We start from the raw sequence: 23,473 nt of genomic DNA on the forward strand, positions 1-23,473 counted from the left end.
TTATAAGGGTAAATTGTTCAAGGGATTCAGACATTTCATAAGCAGTATTCATCTTCCCATCTTTTTAATACTAGACGAGTAGTATTTCACTTGATGAAAAATGTCTATTGAGACACTGTCGGGATACAACTTAGAAATTAATTTATAAATTCTGATAAAAACAAACATTAATTTTAACCACACATTCATATCGACTACTTTTACTATCCATAAATTTTGTAGTACTCGTTACGATTCCTATTTATATATCATTTATAAATCTGTCAAACGAAGGCTAAATGTCCATGTGATATATGACTGAAATGGTAAAATTATCCATACAAAGATTTCTTTCAATTTAAAAATTAAAATCAAACTGTGATAATGGAATTTATATTAAACGTTTCTCTTTTTTTTAAGAAAACTTTACATTTTCAGTCAAACATCACGTGCTTTTTGCATCATCATATATAAATAAACATTTTCCGTCAATTAGAAATACGTTGCACCATGTTAAAATGTTAGGGTGTGAGTGCGATAAATGGAGTTATGGAGATTTGAGAATATATCTGTGAAGCTGGCCGACACATTTGTGAAAGCTTTCAAGATGTTAATGGCTTTGTTGATTTTTATCATCTAACGAAGTTAAATACCTAATTAATACTCATCGTGAATCAAACAAAGTGATAAAAAGCATTAAATAATCTCAAAGCGACGCATACAAATAATTTATAATATATGTCGTGAATTTAGCTCTCTAAGTAAGGTAAAGAACATGTTCTCAAAAAAAGAAAAAAAAAGAAAAGGAATTTCTTTTCTTATATAATACGGCACGACTTTATATTTTGGTAGCTTTAAATATGACATTTACTCGCGCAATTCATTATGTACCTAACTTATAATAAATACAATAATAATTATACAACTTACAGTCAGTATAATAGCACACCTAATGTTTCAGACGCAACTAATGCTAAATTCTATTTATTACCATTTAACGTTGTTTCTCAATATTTGGATCTAGCAGACTCGAATAGCATTGTTAGTCAATTTTTTATTTTTTTTTTAGTGTCGACAATAAATAAAATATAAAGGTTTGTTTGAGAGTGTTTCTACTTTTTCTTCTACTTCTCGTAAGGAGCTCCACCTTCCTTTTGAATAGGGTTGGCAACGGTTCGGTTATGGGTCGGTTCGGCCAAAACCATAACCGTACCACCAATTTTTTGACCATACCATAACCACGTAAATCGATTCGGTTCGCCACGGTTCGGTTCGATTAATAACCACGAAAATAAATTATTTTTATAGGTTCATCCGTCAAATTGATATAAAACAATTTATGAAAAAAATAAATGAAAACAAAAACAAAATATTCCAAACGAAAATGCAAACATTATCCCAATTTTCAATTGTAAAATACAAATTTAACAAACAATATTATAAATATAACAATACTAAACTTTTCCTCCATTCTTAAATGTTGGGCATCGAAATTACTTGATTCGTTCTTCCCCACAAGTCTTACTAGCATAAATCAACATTCAAAGTTGATTCCTATATAGTAAATAAGAAATGTAAGTAGAGAATACAACGATACTACCTATTACAGAATGGTCTTAACTAAGATTTAAATAAAAAAAATGTACCTCTTCGTCAGCTTCCTTCTCGCTAAACGTTGCACAAACTCTAGAATATGATAAAGAAGTAGAATTTTATACACACAATAGAAAAAACTAACAATAAAAGGAGCCGTACGTGAGTTTGTGGTTTGTGGAGAGTATGGTTTGTATTTATATACTGTCATACTAATACTATTATTATGAACTAATGGTAAGTGAGTTGGTCGGCTGAATCAGGTAGATGTAATGGGGGGGGGAAGGATTTTGTTTTGGGCTAGATAGAAAAGTAGTGTAAAACCCAATAATTAATTCAATTGTTTTTTTTAGCGGGTAATCGGTTCGGTTTCGGTTCGATGATGTAAATACCATACCCGCACCGCCACAAACCGGTTCATTAAAATAAAAACCATATCTGCCCCATTGCACCATCGGTTTGATTTTTTTCGCCCCATTCAATTCGGTTAACCGCGATTTTCGATTTTAACGGTTTAAATTGTCATCCCTACTTTTGAAGCCCTTTCAACCGGATAAAATACTTTTTTGTAATAATTCAAGAGAATACGTGTGACCTAGAAAAAGTGAAAAATGCAAGATTGATTGATTGATTGTGAACAAGAATTCGAATGGGTACAGCAACAGTAGTGGGCATCTGCTGGGGATTTTATTTGATGTTTTCTCCACCTAGATTGGATACTGATTTGGGTACTAAGCCCCGCCCATTAATTTTCATTTCATTATATTTCATTTTTCTTTCTCGTATTTTTAAACACACAATCTTTTATAAAATAATATTACATGTAAATCGAAAACTTTTCTTTCTTTTTCAACCACTCATTTAAAAAAAAAAAAACTATTACACTCATTTTCATTTCTACGAAACGGGGGCCAAACGATGGCTAAATTGAACTTTAGGCAAGGGCTGAACCCAACGTAGCTTGAATATTAGATCTGTCTTCTGATTTCAGAATCTAATATGGCGAGACTTCTGGCTCGAATAGAATCTTACAACGTGATACTCATCTCATATTCTTAGCTCAATCGGTTGATATAGGTCCATAAAACCTTTAGCATGAAAAAATTTTATGTGTAACATCAAGCTGCCTAGCTTAGATCTTGCGAAGAAATCTACATGACGTGTATCAAACAGAGTAGGTTCACAGCATGAAATTTTATTTTAAATTCATAGAACAGAACGTGGGTATAATCTGATACCAATACAAACTATTCATTCCAATTGTTGTGTATGAGAAACAAGAAACATGACGACAAAGATAATTATGTTTCCATTTCAATAAGTTCCTTTTTCATGTGTACATTAGCGAAATGGTTAGTGGCCGGCCGCTTGCTATTTTGTGGTAAATTGAATTTGACGATAGATAGATGCAATGTGATTACAGATAACATTAGAAGTTGTGTCTGGTGCCGAATTAAACACGGACCAACCTCTTTCATTAATATTTGACGTCCACAAGTTGAGGCATTAATTCTGTATTCTGGGTAAATTGTTGAACGTAGACATCAGTCAACCGAAAGCCATAATGAGGGAACTCAATGCATTGTTGGCTAATAAAATCTCGTACATTCTTAACTCATTGTCAACCGTGTTTGAAAGCTATTTACAACCATAAAAGAAGGACCCTATTAAGTAATTAACAGTGTCCCAACCAATTTAGTATGTATATCAATCATAAATATAATATAAGCACCATGAACAAATGTACGAGTGATGGAGAAATAGATAATACTTGTGAATGATGATTTGAATTTGGTTCGTGTCCAAATCTTATGATCGGCTCAATTCTTGATTACTGCCTCAAGTGCAGAGCTAAACCGTCCACTAGCCCAAAAGAGGCACCATGAGTTAAAATGAGCAATATTTTAAGAAAAATGATAAACAAGCTAAAAAAAATAAGGTAAAAATGAATCGCTTGTTGACTTGTATTCATACATCCAAACGAGTTGTCTTTTGAGCTCGTTCCCACCAATGAGCGACTCAACTTAGTGCAAAAAAACGTGAGCTTGTACCCTTTTGCAGCCTCTAGGTATCGTATGGTCAAGCGGGTGGCCTATGTGTGTGTTTGTTTTTTTTAATTTTTTAAGTTGAAGGGAATTAAAGTAATTAGGAAGGATAAATGAAACGTAATTGGACATTATTATTTTTCCAAAGATACTTAATTTTCTAAATTGATTACTGGCAATCAGAAAAGCAAAAAATGCAAATTGATTTAGAGATTGTTTTTTTGAAAGAAGCTACTTTGTTTTTATGATTGATTGAAGTGGAATTTAGAGAGCCAACTGTGGGAACTGAATCGCCATTTCGCATTGACTTGAAGAATGGAGAAACCGAATGTTTCAAAATAGTGTGCAATTAACGTATTGTTTACAATTTTTAGGTTGGGCTGTATTGGGCTGGTCCGAATGGGCTAAGTTTATTAAATAAACTAGGAAAAATTTCATAACTTAGAAATTAATTATAGCACATTTCAAAAAAAACAAGAAAACAAATTTCAAATTTCAAAAATTAAATTTTTATTAAAAATCATTTATAATTTAATTAATTAATTTAGTAATTTAATATATTTAAATCACATATTTATATAATTTGGTCACAAATTAACAATTTAATTCATCACTTATTATTTTTTGATCACAAATCAGAAATTTTATGTCACAAATTATTTTACGGACACAATTCAAAAATTTTATAGGTCACAGTTTGTTCATTGGTCACAAATCAAAAATTTATACGTTATAATTTATTTATAGGTCACAGATCATAAATACTATAGGTCATAAATTATTAATTTTTTAGGTCACAATTTATCTTATTGGTAACATATTATTTATTAGTCACATATTAACCAATTTAATGGTCACAATTAACAAATTAATCTGTGACCACCACCAAACAATCACCGCTCCAACACCGTTGCCGGCAATAACATCACCCTACATCAAACACCACGATCAAAAACAAATCAACACATCCGAGGCCACAACCACCAACAGCTCACTTTGACTGTCGCACCCACTGCCACGACCACTGTTGTCTACCGCCGCGACCACCGTACCACACAACACCACCACCAGCACAACCAAAACCACCACGACCATCGCACCGCCCCCACCAGAAAAAATCCCCAATCTACCACTGGACTCTACCACCATCCCAATGCCCGTAGCAACAACCCCCACCGCCCGTATAAACACCTCCACTTAACCACAACGCCACCACATACAACCCACCACAAACACATCACCACCACCACGCACAACCACCGCCCACAGTACACACACAATACCACCACATCACAAGCCCATGACACCGCACAACCACAACACATAGCACAATAGTCAATCGCGGCCAGATCCACCGTCGCAGCCCACCGTCCAACAACCATTTACCAAAAATTGAAAAAAAAACCCCACCGATTGGTGCCTTGGCGAAGCTTGGATACGTCGCGGATCCTCACGGCGACGATGGTCTGCATTATCTGGCCGGCGATTCACGCTTCTTCTAGCCGGGGATGCCGTGGGTGGTGATGGCGCCGTGGGTGATTGGGGCAAGGGAGAAAAGACGGTGAGAGAGAGAGTGAAAATGCTGGGGACTGCCGAACTGGGGAGAGGGTAATACGAGAGAGAAAATGATAGGGTTTGGGATAAAAAAATGTATATTTAATATTAATATTTAAATATGCTAATATCTGATTTTAGAAAGATTAAAGTTCTCATCTGGTTTCAGAATTCATGATTGTAATGGTAGGGTTTTGTGTAGTTACCACAATAAACTAAATAGAAAAGAGAAAATTACCTTCAAACCTACATTTAAAGATTTATTTAAAAAAAAAATAAAGGGATTAAGTTCCATTTTCACAAATTAGGTTTTTAATAATTAAAATTAATAAAAATTTAATTGCGCCTAATATACATATATCACCCCACCCCATCCAACCTATTCCGTCCGTCTGTCTCTCTCTCTCTCTCTCTACCCACCACACATCCACCGACCCATCTACCCCAACCAACCATATTCAGAAGCATCAATTGCTGCGGAACTTCTTGTAGGATTGGAGGAGCTAATTTTGCTCGCCACGCTAACTATGTCGCTGGTGTAAACAATCGAGTCAGTCGTGCCACTATTGCTACAAGCAGCACTTGGCAATGATGCGGTAACGAAGCTCCTTGTTGTTGGCGACATCGTTGTTGCTGCAAGTAGCAACGAGCGTTACTCGCAACAGGGACACGATGAAGCTTCTTGTTGCGTCGATGGTGTTGTTGCTGCTGCAAGAGGATGAACATTGGTGCTGATCTGCACATTGGTAATGCTATTGTTAGATCTAGGTGAGATGGTGGTGTGATATCGAGATGTAGGGTGGTTGTGCAAATCTATGAATTTGTGGTGTGGTGTATAGGTTGTGGTGGTGGCGTTAATTTAAATTTGATATGGATATGGTGGTGGGTTATAATGCAGGTGGTGGTATCGGTATGGGCATCGTCGAAGGTGGTGTTGTCCAAAAGATGGTCTGCTAACTATTGGTCTTTGGCTTGATTTTTGGCGCGTTGGGGAGGGTATTAGGCCTGAATGTTGGTCGAGGTTTGTAGAGGACGTTGAGATGGTCATGATGGTGGTGGAGTCTGATAGTTTGGGCGGTGTTTATAGGCTTTAAAGCAGGGTTGCCACGACTTGCAGCTATGAGCAAGGTGTGTGAAGGTTTATTTGTGGTGATTCTTTGTGGTCAAGTATGTTTTTATTGTAAAAGTCGTGACCAATTATGTGTTGACCGTGACTAATTGTGACCACATATTGTCACAGTTAAGATTGAATTGGTCATATACAGTCTCACTAAATATAAATTTGATCATAGTTAATCATATTGAATATAAAATTGGTCACAATTAATCACGGATAACACATGTTAGTGACTTGGTTATATACAATGACCTAACTAAAAAAATATTTGGACAGGTGTGGTGGGGCGAGGTGGAGGTGGGGTAGGGTATGATGGTTTTGTGAGGTGGGACGTAATCTCTAGTTTTTAATTTTTGAAATTTTTTTTGGAGTTGGAGGTGGGGATGGGGTGGGTGGTTCTGTGGGGCGTGGCGGTGTGATTTCCAATTTTCAATTTTTGGAAATTTTTTGGTACATAGGGGTGGGTGGGATCTTCGGACAGGGTTTTCAAGTTTCAAAATTTTTTTACAGGTGGAATGGGAGTAGGGGATGGGCATGGTGGTGTGTTGTGGGGGGGGTGCGTGGGTGGAGTACATGGAGATAATTAATTTTAATTAATTATATATTATATAATTATTAATTGAAATTAACACCTGAATTTTGAAATAATTTGGCAAATTTATTAATTTTAAAATACGATTCTTATATGTAGGAGTTATGTATTCTTCCCAAAAGAAAATTTTATGGGAAGAAAATCATATATACCCATTAAATATAAAAGATTTAATAATATAATATTATATGATTTATATTTATAATACCAGTTTTCCATCCGTGCAATGGACGGGTTATGTCATTTTTTATGTAATATTACCGTTTCAAAATATCTATTTATTTATCTCAATAAATCTACAAATTTGATTACTTCATACGTAAAGGAATGAAGAAAAGAAGCGTGTATATATATCTATAACTGATAAAATAAACATTAATAAAATAATTGGTTTTTTTAAAGAAAAAGACGAGTTATACGCATTTTTTAACACACATATTTGATGTAACTATTTTCGATATTCATTTAAATCATTCGATATTTCTATAATATAGTTTTCGAAATGAGTTTCAAGAGAACATAGAAAATTTATATTAGAATTTTATAAAAAAAAAATTGACAAAAAAAAAATATATCAATCATCCAATGAAAAAAATTGACAAGTAGCATCATTTAAAAAAAAAATATTGTTGCACAAGCTCCGTGACACGGAGCAAAATTGCTCCATGTCATGGAGCAATTTGCTCCCGGGACCCAGGAACAATTCCTGGGTGTCCAAGAGCAAATTTGCTAGGCACCGCAATAATTTTTTTTCTTTGATATATTTTTTTATACGAATTTATTTCGTAATAAGCTTTTAAATTTTTTTTAATGTCAAAAGAGACATCATTTAAAAAATTAAGAATTTTGTTAACAAGCTAAATTTAAAAATTTATTAATTATTGTACGGTAGTCGAATACATAAATCTTATATATTCTCTTGAAACTCATTTTGAGAACTATATTATAGATATATTGAATGATCTAAATGAATATCGAAAATAGTTAAAGGTACGTCAAACGTATGTATTAAAAAATGCGTATAACTCGTCTTTTTCTTAAAAAAATTCATTATTTTATTAATATTTATTATTTTTTCACGACAATTTTCTCAATATAATTTATATCATTTTATTAAAAAAATATCATGTGGTATGACGTCAACTATTTTTTTTTGAAGTAAAAATTCAAATCAGGTAAATACCATAAAATACGTAGTAGTAATTTCAGGAGTGAAGTGAGATATTATGAGATGTTCAAGAGTAAAATAGGGAAACATAAAATACGTCCTGAATGAATAGTGCTCACCACATTCTCGCCCCGTGCAATGCACAGATAGTAATATTTTTAAGGTAATATTAACGTATCAAATATTAATGAATTCATTAAATTTTCACCTAAATCTTATAGAAATTGATAATCATTAGTGACATTTAATAAGGATAATATTCTAGTAAGATTCAACTAAAAAGTGTTTGCTAACTAATTTCTTCCCTTTTTCCCAAGGAAGAAATTAATGGGGATGATACTAATCTTTCAAAGTTTACAAACGTTTGAAAATTCATAATTGTGCTATGTACCAAAATATTAATATGTAACCATCGAACAAGGAAGAAAATTTATTGGGAAAAAAAGTAATAAAAATATTACTCGATAGATCATAATGCTAAGGAAATGCAGTGCAATATGTGAAGATCACTTTAACCACTCTCAACAAAATGACTTAGACATAACATTAAAATCACATAATAAATCATTCATAAATGATGAAAATTAGCTAAATAAGAAGCTGAAATGGTATTCATGCAGAGTTGTAGTGAGTAACATTTATCGTGGTCTACGTGTTGTGTGGTTTCTTCCAATTCAAATTGAATGACCTTTCAAAAAAAAAATTCCACAAAATAACTCGTTCAATGTGAACATTAGCGGACAGAAATGAACATTAAAAGCATATTCACTATTATAAGGTAAAAAAAAAATAAAAATAAAAAAACAAGAAAGAAAAAATTTGAAGTTGCGTGAGAAAATGGAAATGATGGTTCGAAAAGTGATGGTACTGAAAAAAAAATGTGTCAAATGATCTCTCTGTGCTGCGCGAAGAGATAGATTCTTTACCAAAAGAAATGGATTTTCTGACGATTAGTGGGTCCCTTTGTGAGAGGAAAGTCAATAATACCATTAGCGTTCCCCTTTGTGAGATAGCGAAGTCAATAATTCCGACTGACAGGTTTGCAATAGTCCAAAATGGGCTTAAAATCTGGGACAAAAGCAGAAACAAAGAAGACCATTAGATCACGTTTCAGAAGTGAAATGGGATATTGAAGGGTAAAATAGAAAAACTCAAAATATGTCCTGAATGAACAGTAATTGACATATTGCCTCTTTTATAGTAAGTAGGATATTGCATAACTTTGAGAAGTATACCAATAATATTGTTTTGTATCTTTCTCACTTATGCTTATGAAACTAAAATTTAAATTCGCTTACATTATGCTTTTCATTAATTGTAGATAATAAATATGCAATATTCAAATTCAATTATTGTGGTTTTGAACAAGAATTTGGATCATGCTTCACAATCACTATTCATATGCGATACATACATGTCTATCAAGGTTTAACAAGTTTGCAATATTCTGCTTTGAGTTAATTATTTTTACAAAATTTTAGTTTTATTGTTCTATAAATCTGCAGTAATTCTAAAATTGCATCAACCATTCTTTAATTCATCTTTAACTATGAATAAAGTTTGTGGATTTAGATTGATGCACCTGCCTTGAGCAATTAATCAATACACACACACACACACATATGGGTTTTCGAAAATATTCACCACTACATATAGATGATTTTGAATTAGTTGGTTGTAGGGCCACCACTTGAGAATTTCCTTGACTTAATATTTTCTTTCAAATTTTATTTCTCAGTAAATCTGTGGTTTCCCAACGTAGCCTTGACCTTACTGTTTGCGTGGAATTATAAATTTCAATTCAATTGTCATTCTCTGCACATCAATGTATACACAATGAAGATGTTTCATACGGTTTCTTTTTTACCAATTTTCTCTGCCTATTCGGTTTTTGGGTAGGAAAATATTAATACAGAAGTTGGACCCTGATATTTGTTGGTTTATGCAGTAGACAAGCTAAACTCAAAGAGAGGATATGTAAAGTCGCTCCTAAGTGGGTTATGAAACTTTTGAAATAAAGAATTGTGTAATTTCATGTGTCAGGATATACATTAGTGGATTGTATATTTCTTAAAGTGCGTGAAACCTCAAATAATGGAATTCATCTCCCCTCAATCGTCAACTTGTTCAGCAAAAAGCATTTCTAGACAATCCCATTACCTTGCACTCTAGAATTGTTGATGTCTTGATGAGTTCCTCCGTACAAGGTTTTAAAATCAAATTCTAGACTTATTTCCTCCAAAGACCTATCTTTAGTCGCCACGAAAACTCAATGGTTGAAAGAAACATAAACTGTTGTAGGAATAATAACAACAAAGATTGCATTCTCGGGAAGAAGTGGAATATTTAAACATCCTCAGTTATGACGAGCATCCCATTCCCATAATAAAATCTCGAACTCTGTTCAATAAACATGATGCTTGGGATACCAACGGTGTGTATATTATCCAAATAACTCAATTTTGGCATAGAACATTATGTAAAAGATAAGAAACAAAACATAGAAGGATTTTAAAACACCTCACGTGGCAAAAGAAAGCGTCACACTGGAATGTTTGTCTCGCAGGAGAAAGAATTCACAAATTTGCATGTTCCAAGCACGCAAACAGGAGAACAAGCCACAAGGTTACTTGGTTGTCAACATTAACGATTATATGATACCGATTTTATAAGAAGATGCAGGAAACTTGAATGAATCGTGGAAGAAGTTGAGCTTTGAAATAAAAGATTTTCATAAAGGAAAGTCTTTGGAAAGACGTGGTAATCTCATTGTTTTAGCGTAAATCATGGAAAGCATACATGGTGTTGCGTGTTGTCACACCTGGCCAACCTACCTGGACAATGGCCCACTCATGACGATCCACGTGGCATTCCTGCCGAGGTGACACACAATGTCGAGGTGGGGCTACATCCGAACTGCTTTGAGCCGAAGTTCATCTGCCGAGGCTCCCTTTTGTCCGAGGCCTACTAATCGAAGCCAGGCTGTTGGAACCTGTTGAGAGCAGCTGAGACCCTCAAGTGGAAGTATCATGACAAATGGCCGAAGTCCCGAAGCTGATGCGCGAGCCTCTGAACCACAAAGAAATATCCTCTATGGTCACTTCTCTCAAGAGATCGCCTACACAGATCTTGTTCGAATGATTGATGGAACGTTTGTCATAAGCATAAAGGTTAAGTCTTATCACTAGTATGGAGGCCTTGCACAAGCAGTAAATGCGTACCTAGGAAAAGATGTTTGAACTAAAGAGATGAGGCCACGTGCCACTTCATCCAAGGAATCCCATTTCATATGTACTACTATAAATATTTCCTTGTGTAATATCAAAAAACTAATGCAAGAATCAATACAAAGAACTACATTTACTCAACTCTCTCTCAGTTTACTTGCAATACAAAAATCAAGTTTATACACATTTACATATACATTTATGAACGCCGGTTGATAATTATTGTACAATCGGATTACGAACAACCCGCCAGACCCCAACGTCACCGTCCCGCATCGTTGGGCTACTCCCACGCCCTCTGAATCGCTCGTTTTAGACCGTCCACGTGTCTTAGCGTGTTGGACATTCGCCCACGCAAGCGCGGGTGGGACGGCATCTGTTGGCGCACTTTTTGGGGTCAACACATGGAGTTCTCTTTTCTTTTTGGTATATAAAATGTGAAAATGTAATATTGGAATTAATATCCTCGTTGGGATATCCGGGGCAATTTTCACAAATTTTATATCCAAGAGATTAAGTATAATCAATTGCAAAACTAAGAATAAGGTTTAAAAATTCAAAAATTAGATATCCATTAAATTTTATTTATGAAATAATTAATTATATACATATTTTATTAATTAAATATATTGAGGCCACAATTTTACACAATTTGGTCATAAATTATCTCTCACAAATACAAAAATTTGTTGAGTCACAAATTTTTTCATAGTCACAAATAAAAAATTTATAGATCATGATTTATTTATCATCACAAGTCACAAATTTAATAAGTCACAAATTAACAAATTTTTAGGTCACACATTATTTATTAATTATAATTTATCTATTTCATTGGTCACATATAATTTATTAATCACATATTAATCAATTTATTGATCACATTCAACTAAATAATGTGACTATCACTTCACCACTGCCTTCAGTAACATAGACTCCAACACCACTTTGCCATAATCACTATCGCCACCTCCCAGCAACACCACCATCTCAAACAAACCAACACCTATTGCGTTGATAGTGACAACGATAAATAATTGGTCACAACTACCATCATTGCATCACCATCGCAGCCAGCATCATCACCTTCTTACCACCACTACAACCAATGATTCAGCCCTGCACCCACGCCACCACCACAACAAGCCTTCCATCTTTACCACACCACACCACAATCCCTCCCCAAAAAAGATCGCTAAAGTCACGATTGTCAGCACCACCACCATCACTTGTATCACCAATGATTCAGTCTCGCCATAGATAACACGCAAACACAAAACACACAAATAGAAAAAGGCAGTGACAACAGCGTCGTTGCTTGCCACCAATGCAAGAAGTAGCACTACCCTATTGCATAGCCTCTCGAGATCATCTCCGTCGCTGCGTGCTACCAACAAGATCATCATCACTGCTTCGTGCTACCAACGTTGAGTGGCCTCTCAAGAGCACCGTCGCCACTGTATGCTACCAACGAGATTGTCGTTGTTACTACGTGCTACCAATGAGAGCACCGTCGTCGCTACGTACTTCCAACGTCGCATGGCCTCTCATTGTGCGCTCATCGTCGCTGTGTGACACTATTAGAGAGAGAAAAGAGAAAGCGAAGGAGAGAGAGAGATAAGGCTATAAAAATGCTTAAGGTTTGGAAGTGAGATGCGTTGGATGGGGTATGTTAGTTAAATTAATTTTATAATATTATTTCTAATATTTAAAATTTTAATTGTATCTGATTTTAAAATGAAAAACTTGTAACTCTTAATTATGAATTGGGATATTGAAGACACTTAGCACCTGTAATTTGAGTTAATTGTTCTAATGGTCAGTGTATTTAGGTCAATGTCTTTGATTAGCCACCGAACTTTAAAATGTTGAATTTTGGCCACTGAACTTTGAAAAATGTCGAGTTTTGATCACTGAACATAGGTCTATGTCTTTGATTGGTTACTGAAATTTAAAATGTCAAGTTTTGATCACTAAACTTAGGTCAATGTCTTCGATTGCTCACTGAATTTAGGTCTATGTCTTAGACTGCTCAATAAAATTTAAAATGTCGAGTTTTGACCACTGAATTTTGTAATATGTTGTACGTTACTCACTAGCTTAACTGTTGAATTTTGAAAAATATCGAGTTTACAGTGAATAATGTACAACATTTTTCAAAATTTAGTGAGTAATGTACAATATTTTTTAAAATTTAGTGAGTAATGTACAACATTTTTCAAAATTTAGTGGTCAAAACTCAATATTTTAAATTTCAGTGCGCAATCGAATACATGGACCTAAGTTCAATAACCAAAACTCGACTTTTTTCAAAATTTAGTGGTCAAAACTTGACATTTTAAACTTTAGTGGCCAATCAAAGACATGTACCTAAGTTCAGTGACCAAAACTCGACATTTTAAAGTTCAGTGACCAATCAAAGATATAGACCTAAATTCAGTGACCATTGAAACAATTAACTCTTGTAATTTCCACTAAACCAAAATAATAATAAAAAATAAAAAAAAAATGAAGAAAAAGGCACATATCGGTCCATAAAATACAACCACGCCCAATAGGCATTTAATTATTGGGCTTCGCGTATGTCAGGCCCAAATAAAATCTGGTACGATTATCGTCTGCACTGGGAGTTCCATGTGAATTAGGGTTTAGGGGTTTTCACTCGTTGCATTAATCCTTTCCCTGCACCTGGCTTATTTTCTATATTTTCTGGATTATAATACATTTGATATTTTTTCTAAGTTCCAGATACAAGCGTGAGTTAATGGGGAAGAAAAGGCAAAAGGTAGTATTGCCACCGGAGCTTCCACCGGAAGTTCTGGAAGAGGATATTGAAGTTTCCGATGAGGACTTGCAATTTGTCAACCAAAATTTGGACTATGCAGGATTCGTATCGAATTTGGACACGCATACAATTACCAAGTAAGATTATTATTATTATTTTTACTACTTTTGGATTAGAATTTTTCTGCTGCTGCTCCTAATAACGGGTTTTGTTGCTTTTGCTTCTTTGTTTTGTTATATTAATGCCGATTTTTGATAACATGCCTAATAATGAATTCCTGCTGGCTATGTGAAAAGAGGAACTAATTACAGGGTAACTGGCCTAAGATCAATCTATTTTGCCACCAATTTGCTTCTTTGATTTTATGTTCCATCTCGATGTATGTTTGCTCAATGATATGGTCAGTGTATTGAATAATTTGGAAATGAATATCATCACTATAAGCCACCTGTCAGTCATGTAACCTGATATCATGAAGATCTGAATTTCTAGGGTTCCACTCAATGGACTCTGGAGATAAGTTGTGAAACACCTTTAGGTCCTTGAATGAGGTGCTAATTCAGCTGACAAATCTGTGTATTCTTTGTTTTTTTTTTCGTTGTTATCGGATGCTGTGACCCGTCCAGTTTTGTATTTGGTTGTTATTTATCTCTCTTTTTGGGTGGTGAAGAATCTTGGTGGAAGAGGCCATTTGGTATCCTTCATGTTCTTGGTTTGCCTCTCCAATATTTCAAAAATATAGGCCTCATAAACCAAAAAATAACTATGTACTAGGGGATAAAAAATGTTGTAGTTTAATTATGTGTCCATTGAAAATATTTTTATGATAAAAATCTTGAACAGGCATGTTACAAGAGTGGCGGATGTAAAAGAGGATGCTTTGGAGTCATTGTACGAGAAAAGGTTAAGAAAGAAACAGTCAAATAAGGAAATAGAGGGAGACGCAATTGAGGTTGATCCTGTTGATGCGCTACCTGTAAAAACCTTAGATGGAAAACTCTACTATAGAACAGGTATTATTTTAATATTTGTTGCTGGTGAAAAATGGTTGTTTTTGCTACTTTAAATGCAAAAATAAAAATCGCTTTTGTTTTTCAGTGCCCAGGGAGATGAAAAAGGTTGAAATTGAATCCAATGAAGGCGATGCCACCGATATGGGTGTGGCAAAGTTGACAAAAGCAGAAAAGCGGGCCAAGCTTAAGAAATCGAGGAAAGAGGCAAAGAAACAAGCGAAAGAGGAAGTGCAACAAACTTCTCAAGCAGATGTTTTGGTATGCATTTTGATGTACAGCTTGTTTGATTGGATCACACTAATGACATCCATGTGAGAATATGAGAATGAAATAATTAGTGATTGAATGGAGCATATCACTCAATTGCTTGCTGATTATTCTTTACATGCTAATATGAGATCTTCATAAGTTACAATATTAGCATTTTATAGTTCATTTATCATAAAATTTGAAAGTCAGTGTCTATGCTAGATTTACCTCAAAAAAACGTTGGTTTCTGGTTAACTTGAAGAGTTTGGAATTGCAATTTGTGAATAGATATGACGGATCTTACAGTAAGGTGTATATTTCTTCATAATGCTAAAAGTGTAACTGAATTTGCAGATTCTAAAAATCTATGTACTTCAGAAAATTTAGTTGACAGATTTCAGAAATCAGAAATTAAGGGATAAAATTGATGTTTCAGAAGGGGATAATCAACAGAAAATATATGTTGTAAGGAAATTATGATATGTGAATTCACTGTTCTATGGAGTTTTGCAGTCTAGACGGATCTTTTGCAGTCTTGTTTCAAATGAACTAGTTTTGTAATTATTTTTATTTATTTTTTCAAAATTTGACAACTTTGGTTTCCTCTGAATTATAGTCTCAAGATTTTGACGAGAAACCAAAATGTTTTTTCGAACTACGATTATTGTTTACATGTTTTATTTAGTCAAAATATGCGGCTGTGTACAGGATGAGGTGAAAAATGATCTAACGGCTGAAGAAGCCAATGAGAGCAAGAAGTATAAACTTGCCGAGCTAGGAATGGCGCTGCTTGCAGATCCAGAATCAAACATTAAGTCTCTAAGGGAGATGCTGGAGATTTCTAAAGATGGAAACAGAGCAATAGTCGTACTTGGTCTAAAGTCTTTGCTTGCTGTTTTCAAAGACATAGTTCCAGGGTAATAATGTTGCTTTAATTAGTACTTCTGTTTCCATATTTTTTTCACACTTTTCTTTTTGCATGAAATATGCATTTACATTATTTTTTTCTTGATATTCAGCTACCGGATCAGGCTGCCAACTGAAAAGGAGCAAGAAATGAAAGTTTCTAAGGAAGTTAAAAAAATGCGCTTGTATGAGTCCACCCTCTTGTCTTCATACAAGGTTAGATATGGCGTTTCGTGCATTCATTTCAAGGGAAATTAAGCCCCTGTTTGTTTCCCATTATTTAACCATTAAAATGAAAAATATGACCGTTATTTATCACATCAAGCCACCATATTTGACTTTCTATCTCTTGTGTGGGGTCGTAACGGTTATATTTTCCATTCTCATTTTTACGTTAATGTGTATCAAACGGGTCCTAAAAATAGATGACCATTTAAATTTTTGTTGTAGGTTCTAGTAGCTCCTCAATAAATATGTATATATGCACACATGCACTTGTTGAGAAGTAAACCGTGCTGTACAATGGGAATCAAGCTTAACGGGTTCTTATAACTTCCTATGAATAGGCATATGTCCAGAGGTTGATAGCAATAGAACAGCAGACTGTCTATAAGCGAGTGTCTGTTCGGTGTATATGTACTTTGCTTTCAGCAGTTCCTCACTTCAACTTCCGTGAAAACTTGTTGGCTGCTGTAGTAAGAAACATAAACTCCCAAGATGATGTTGTCAGGTCATCCATATTCTTTCTCCTTTGCTTATAATTGTTTCCACAAATGTATTGGTTTTTTCTTCTTTTCAAATATCGCTGTGGCATTCGTAATGATCTGTCTAACTGGCATGTAAATTGCATATGATGTGTAAATATCTCACTTCCCTCTTATTGTCTTTGCTCATTAATTTTCTTTTGAGAGCAATTTTATTTTTTATGCTATTAATCTCTTTTCCTTTTGCGGTTCCATGGTAGAATTCTGCATTGTCATTGCAATCAAAGGAATGTAGAGTGCTAGTGATATGTGGGAATATCCTATGTTTATTATAGAACCAGCAGATTGTAATATGGGTTTCTTTATGTCAAATCTATCTGAATAAATTGATGTTAAGTACCAGCCTGCTAATAAATGTCTTACTATTGTTTTCTAAAATTATGAAAATTGTTTGAGTCGTTGACTTCTCTCTTGTCTTAATCAAAAGAATGATTTGGTTCTCTCGAGTTTCTTACATTTCACAATTGGTGTCAGCATTACCCCATCTGTTGTCTCAAGTGCACAGGCATCTTGTTTTTGGCAGAAATCTCTGTTGTTCGACTGTTAAGTCACTGTTTATCAATGAGGGCAAACATGGTGGCGAGGCTACTGTAGAGGCTGTTCATATGATTGCTGAACTTGTAAAAACTCACGATTGCCAACTACATCCTGACTCTGTTCAAGTAAGGAATCTTTGCTTGTGATCAGGGTTCATGATTCTATGCCATATAATTTTTGGATTAGGTTTTGTGTTTTGCACATTACAAGTCCAAATCAAACGCACATCTAAAAGTTGGAGCAACCAGTTATAAATATTAGTTCACTCACCAACATTCTTGTTTAGTGTAACATACAATGCTCAAACTGTGTGTGCAATGAACTTGATGATGTTATTGGCGTCATCATGGCTGTCTAGCGTGAAATATTAACTCTGTGTATTTATCTGTAAGTATTAATGCTAACGCGTTATCTTAATATTTCTCAATGTGTTCACATTATCTGTGATGTGGGTTGCCTCGAGGGATATAGTGAGGATTCATCAGCCCAGGTTGGGGATTTTTTTTTTTTTGTTTTTTGTTTTTTTTTTTTTTGTGGTGTGGTATAAATTTTATTTTAGACAGCTTCAAAGCTACGAGAAAATTATATTTTTTAAAACAAAAATAAAAAAATTATAAATTAATTGTTGGAACAATAATGGTTTTTACTGACTTTTCATAAATATGAGGTGTGTTTACATAAGACAAAGTTGTGTTTATGTCATAGATCAGCTGAACTGTCAAAACTTTTCAAGGATGAAAAATATTGAAGATTTTTGTTGCTGCGTGTTGCAGGTCTAAACATGAGGTTTTGTGTTTCCGTGGATTTAGTGCTAATAAATAAACATACTTTGTGGTTTTTACTTCTGAACAAAAAGGGACTTGTTTGTAATAGACGGTTAGTTATATTATAATGAAGTGCATTCTGCGAAAGCCACAATCAAGTGATAAACTTTCTTCTTATCCTGCTTGATGTAAATGTAATTGGCTTTTGTTTCGATAGATATTCCTTGTTGATTTGTTTTACCACTGTGAAAACAAGCCAAGTCTATGCTAGTAAACTAACCTTTCCTCTGGAATAAAAGAATTAAAGGGAAAAAATGAGAATATTTTGCAGTTTTCTGCAAAACTTTGTCTATATGTCCTACTACTTCGTCTTAAGAGACAAACCCCGTGATTCTAAAAGAAGTGAAGGGAGGTAAATGAAAAATTTTAAATGACACGCTGAGAGGTATTCTGTCTCAATAACCATGAGCATTCTGTGGCTTTTGTATGTGATTTTTGTTTCTACACGATCCTGCCTTTTCATTTCGATTTTTAGCTGTAGCTAACAATAACCTCCTTATATGTTAAACCTTGTGGACAATGCAGTATAGATGAATTAGTGGAAATTGGAATTAATATTGTATTACTGGAACTAATGCCGTGTCATGCAAATAGCTTGAACGTGAACGTAATTATAAGCAAAACCCAGATCAGCAGAAGACTTGAACATGAACCCCCAGAATCAGAATTCACTGGTACTGCTAAACAATATATAAATTGACAGACTGAGCCAAAAAACCAGAAGCCAACTCGAGAAAAACGAGAAAAAAAATCCTTGCATTATTTGTGCCCCCCAGAGCCCAATGGCTGATACATCTCTATTTTCCACATAATACATGCATGTTCTGGCTTATTTTTCTTTTTAATGTTTGGTGCTCTGTAACCCTCCTATTTAACATGTTAAATTCGGGTTGTTTAGGAACAGAAATATGGTTACTTAATTTCATTTTTCTTGCTCAAAACCTATTTCTGAAGGTCAAAAGGTGCTACTGTGAATTATTATTTGTCTATCTTTTCCTTCTTTCGGTAGTATGAAGGTTATGAGGTTTATATTTTTATTGAATCTGCACTCACCACCACCCCCACCCAAAAAGAGAAAAATTGGAAAGCCCTGATACACTGGTGCCCAGAACCTGATTGTGGCCAATGTAATACATTATTTATCATGCCCACCTTTTGTCAGAGAAGTTCAAAGTCTTAAGATTTGAGCCAAGTGTGAAAGATAATAATATTTGTACTTGACCTTTATCTGTCGTGGTTGCTGCCTTTACAATTCTTCTGGATAGTTTGTCAAGATAGTGTGCAGATGGATATAATCAAATGTTGGATCGTAATCTGAAGTTCGTATTATTAATGCTCAAACCCTTTAATAAGTTGCACTGGCTTTTCAGGTCTTTTTGTCTCTCTCGTTTGATGAGGATCTTGGAAAACCTCAAGTTTCCAACATTGATAATAAAAGCAAAAACAAAAAGTCTAAGAAGAGAAAGGGTTTTGAAGAGCCAAATCACTTGCCAGATAATGGGAAGAAGAAAACTAAGCAAGAGATGATGACAAAGACAAGAGAGGAGGTATAGTGACTCCCACAGGAAGTAAATCTTTTTAATTTCTTGTCATTGCTTTTATGTATTTAAGATCTGAACAGGTCAATGCAGACTTCAAGGCTGCTTCGTTCACCCAAGATATTTCAGAGCGGAGAAGGATGCAGTCTCAGACTCTTTCAGCTGTATTTCAAACATTCTTCCGTGTCTTAAAGCATACTCTGCACCGCACGTAAGTTTTCTTTTTCCCCTTTTTGGTCTTTTATGGGAATATCCCTGCTTTCAAGTTGAGAGTGTCATTTTAATTGAATGTGAAGGCAAATAACTAGTTCTATACGTAGTTACGCTTAATAGCAATTTGTGCCCTTGTTTTTGGCAAAAATGCTGAATGCCCTGTGGTCCTGAAGTAGTCTAATAAAGCGAGTAATTAAAAAATGGAATCTGCAGATGTCCTCAATTAGCTTAATGCACGCAGATTTTACGTTTGCAGGATCAGAAGTTGCAAAAGGCCGTTCTATGAATTGTGTGATCAGAAATGAAATTGATGATGGAATTGTAAATGCTTTTTAATGTTACTGGATGCACTGTGTTAATGTCTATTTCAAGTAATTATTTTTGTATTGACGACCTCTTTATTGTTAAAGAATCTAAATCTTTCTTCTCTAACACCGTTGACCAAATTTGCGTGTTCCTGTGTAGCTTAGTTTGACCAATGTCCCCCACGTTATTTCTTGTTACCTTTTGGGATTATATTATAAAATGTTACACCAATTATTTTTCTGGGGTTTCAATCTAATCTGTGAAGCACTGATTTTTCGATGCAAGTATTAACTGTGATTCATTTTCTGTAAACCATCGTACTGCATCTACAAACAAATTATTGGTACTAAAATGTTGTTTTCCCTTTCAAATTTATTATTTTGGCCTGGGCAGCATCTCTTATCTCTCTCTCTCTCTTTTTTTTGGGTGTCAGATCAGAAGCCAGTTCCTTACTTGGTGCATCTGGGAGCCACCCCTTGCTTGCACCGTGTTTGAATGGAATTGGAAAATTTTCTCACCTAATCGACTTAGATTTTATGGCCGATCTTATGAATTGTCTGAGGAAGCTTGCCGGAAAGAGCAGCATTTCGGGGGATTTATCTGAGAATTCTTCAAACTATCTAACAGTATCTGAACGGTTGTTGTGCTGCATTGTTGCTTTCAAAGTGATGAAGAACAATCTGGATGCTCTAAATGTTGATTTACAGGATTTCTTTGTCCAGTTTTACAATCTAATTCTGGAGTACCGGCCGGGAAGGTATATTTTTTACTGTCAAAATTATTTTCGTTTATCAGATTCAGAGAATTGCTTGATTATCCTGCTTTGTTAAAATTTTAGTTCATCATCAAAGCAGAAAACTCGAGTTCGGCTATATATTTTCTACTCAAGTTGTCTAACTTCAGAGTTATTGGTTAGCTATTGAATGCGTTTATAAGGAAGAGATTATTACGTGTATCGTTTATCATTTCATCTGGAAAGCAATTCTTACAAGAATCGTTTCTCATTTCATCCTTGCTAAATAGTAATGTCCACGTGAACCATCTACCTTCATGTGAATATACTGCACTTTGTTTTCTAAGAGTGGTGGTGAAGTCCACTTAGCTGGATTGGAAGCTGAAGGAATCAATTCGCACGAAAGTTTTGCATCTGTGATGATGTGAATATTTCAGAATTTCATTGTTTCAATTTTCTGAGTTGCATTTGTTCTCTCCATCTGGGAGCATCCATGGTGTTCTGTATTTTGGGCAAAAAGCTGATGCTTTGGCAACATGACTTTCATTTATGTGCAATATTTTGTTGTATATTGTCCCCCAGTTTTCTCTTCTCTAAATTTCATATCCTTGCTCCATTTGTTTTCTTGTTATCATTTTCCTTAATTTTTCATTTCCAGAAGTAGGAAGGACAGGGACACCTATTGTTTGTGGAGGAGCAGTTATATATTTGTATCTTTTTACTGCAAAATGCCTGTTGGTTTGACATTTCTAATGTGTGTGTGAGCAGGGATCAGGGTGAGATATTAGCTGAAGCTCTGAAGATAATGCTGTGTGACGATAGACAACATGATATGCAAAGGGCTGCTGCATTCATAAAACGTTTAGCCACTTTCTCGCTGTGCTTTGGGTTGGCCGAGTCCATGGCTGGTTAGTTAACTTCAGAACTTTTAGTGCATGTTTGAGACAGTATAATGAACATGATTTTAACTATTTTCTTTCTATAATACTATGTAGTACTATCCTTCATCCTTACTAAACATGTCATTATGCTATGGTAAAAAATATTCTATTATTTTTCTATTCCATATGTAATTTGTTTCTTTCTTGTAAAATATTTCAGCACTAGTTACCATAAAACATCTTCTCCAGAAGAATGTCAAATGCCGTAATCTTTTGGAAAATGATGCCGGAGGTGGTTCTGTTGCAGGAGCAATTGTGGTTAGTCCTTGTATATCTCATATTGGGTTGAAAATATGCATTCTGTCAACTCAGTTTGTTGACGTCTCTGGTTTTCTGTTACTCGCAGAAATATCAGCCGTATGCTTCAGACCCTAACCTCAGTGGTGCACTAGCTTCAGTTCTTTGGGAGCTGAACCTCCTAAAAAAACATTATAATCCAGCGGTTTCTACTATGGCTTCTGGTATTTTGACCATGGGCAGCGCGAATACTCAAGTATATCATTCCATTATCTCACCTCAACAAGCTTTTAAAGAATTCTCACGGGAGCAGGAGTTGATTGTTCCATCAGGTGATGCAAAAAGATCAAACAACAAAAGAAAGCAAGGAAATGACAAACTCTCCACTGTTAAGGTTCAGCCGGAAGTAAATATGAAGCATCAATCCGACGAGAATGAGGTTAGAAAGAAACTTACTGAGCATTTTTTGCTACTCCGTGATATTTCAGAGAACCAGAGATTGAGGCGTGAATTGGACCGAACAACTTTGTCATTGAACCTTTACGAACAGTATAAAAAGCAGAAAAAGAAGAAGAGGAAGACAGAAAGCTTAAAAGTGTAATAGAATTGTGAATTTTTCTCACCGTTTTTCGAATTTTGGCCTTGGCATATTTAGCAGGTTTTGTAACACAAGTTGTATGAGGGTCAGTCTATTTATAGCATTTTTGGTATGATGGATTGATAACATTCGGCAGTAGAGAAAAAGGAAAAAAAGGTTCAAATTTTGTTATCTGTATCGAGTTTTTTGTTTACTACTTGGTTCCCGTATTTTACTATCCATTATTGCTTCGGACCCTAATATTGAGTTATTTCTTTTAGTCTTGAACGTTTTGCAACATGCCAATCGGGGATGAACTAAGATAAAACAGCTTGGGGGGCAAATTTTACAAAATTTTAATTGTGGGGCGAAATTGAAAACTATAAGGAATTTTTTGAAAATTTTGTGCAAAATCTTGGAAAATCTTAAAACACTATTTGAGCCCCATTATGCAAGAAAGAAATCATTTTTTTGCATATTCTTTCAATAAAATAATTTGCATGTAAATTTAAAGCTTTTACATACTTTATAATTACACATTCTCTAAAAAATTATTATTACAAAATTCATTTTAA

The 23,473-nt window shown here is 34.7% G+C and overlaps 1 protein-coding gene across 1 annotated transcript; it reads left to right on the forward strand.

The window, feature by feature from the left end:
* Nucleotides 1-13,853: 13,853 nt before the first annotated feature.
* LOC111407104 (nucleolar complex protein 3 homolog) lies at nt 13,854-23,136 on the forward strand. Its single transcript, XM_023036409.1, has 14 exons — nt 13,854-13,880; nt 14,024-14,197; nt 14,904-15,073; nt 15,159-15,331; nt 16,031-16,239; nt 16,342-16,444; nt 16,795-16,958; nt 17,516-17,654; nt 19,724-19,900; nt 19,975-20,102; nt 20,844-21,167; nt 21,912-22,051; nt 22,245-22,342; nt 22,431-23,136. Exons 2-14 carry the CDS (start codon nt 14,040-14,042, stop codon nt 22,920-22,922), a joined length of 2,475 nt encoding a protein of 824 aa, XP_022892177.1. The 5' UTR covers nt 13,854-13,880; nt 14,024-14,039; the 3' UTR covers nt 22,923-23,136.
* Nucleotides 23,137-23,473: the final 337 nt, after the last annotated feature.

This window comes from Olea europaea, chromosome 13 (assembly GCF_002742605.1).
Source record: "Olea europaea var. sylvestris chromosome 13, O_europaea_v1, whole genome shotgun sequence".
Classification (NCBI taxonomy): domain Eukaryota; kingdom Viridiplantae; phylum Streptophyta; class Magnoliopsida; order Lamiales; family Oleaceae; genus Olea; species Olea europaea.

Bases quoted from the DNA above. Each gene is read 5' to 3' on its own strand.
- LOC111407104 (XM_023036409.1), top strand. From the start codon at position 14,040: ATGGGGAAGAAAAGGCAAAAGGTAGTATTGCCACCGGAGCTTCCACCG. The intron at 16,445-16,794 runs GTTAGATATGGC...TCCTATGAATAG, and splicing joins CCCTCTTGTCTTCATACAAG to GCATATGTCCAGAGGTTGAT. The intron at 20,103-20,843 runs GTAAGTTTTCTT...TTTGGGTGTCAG, and splicing joins AAGCATACTCTGCACCGCAC to ATCAGAAGCCAGTTCCTTAC.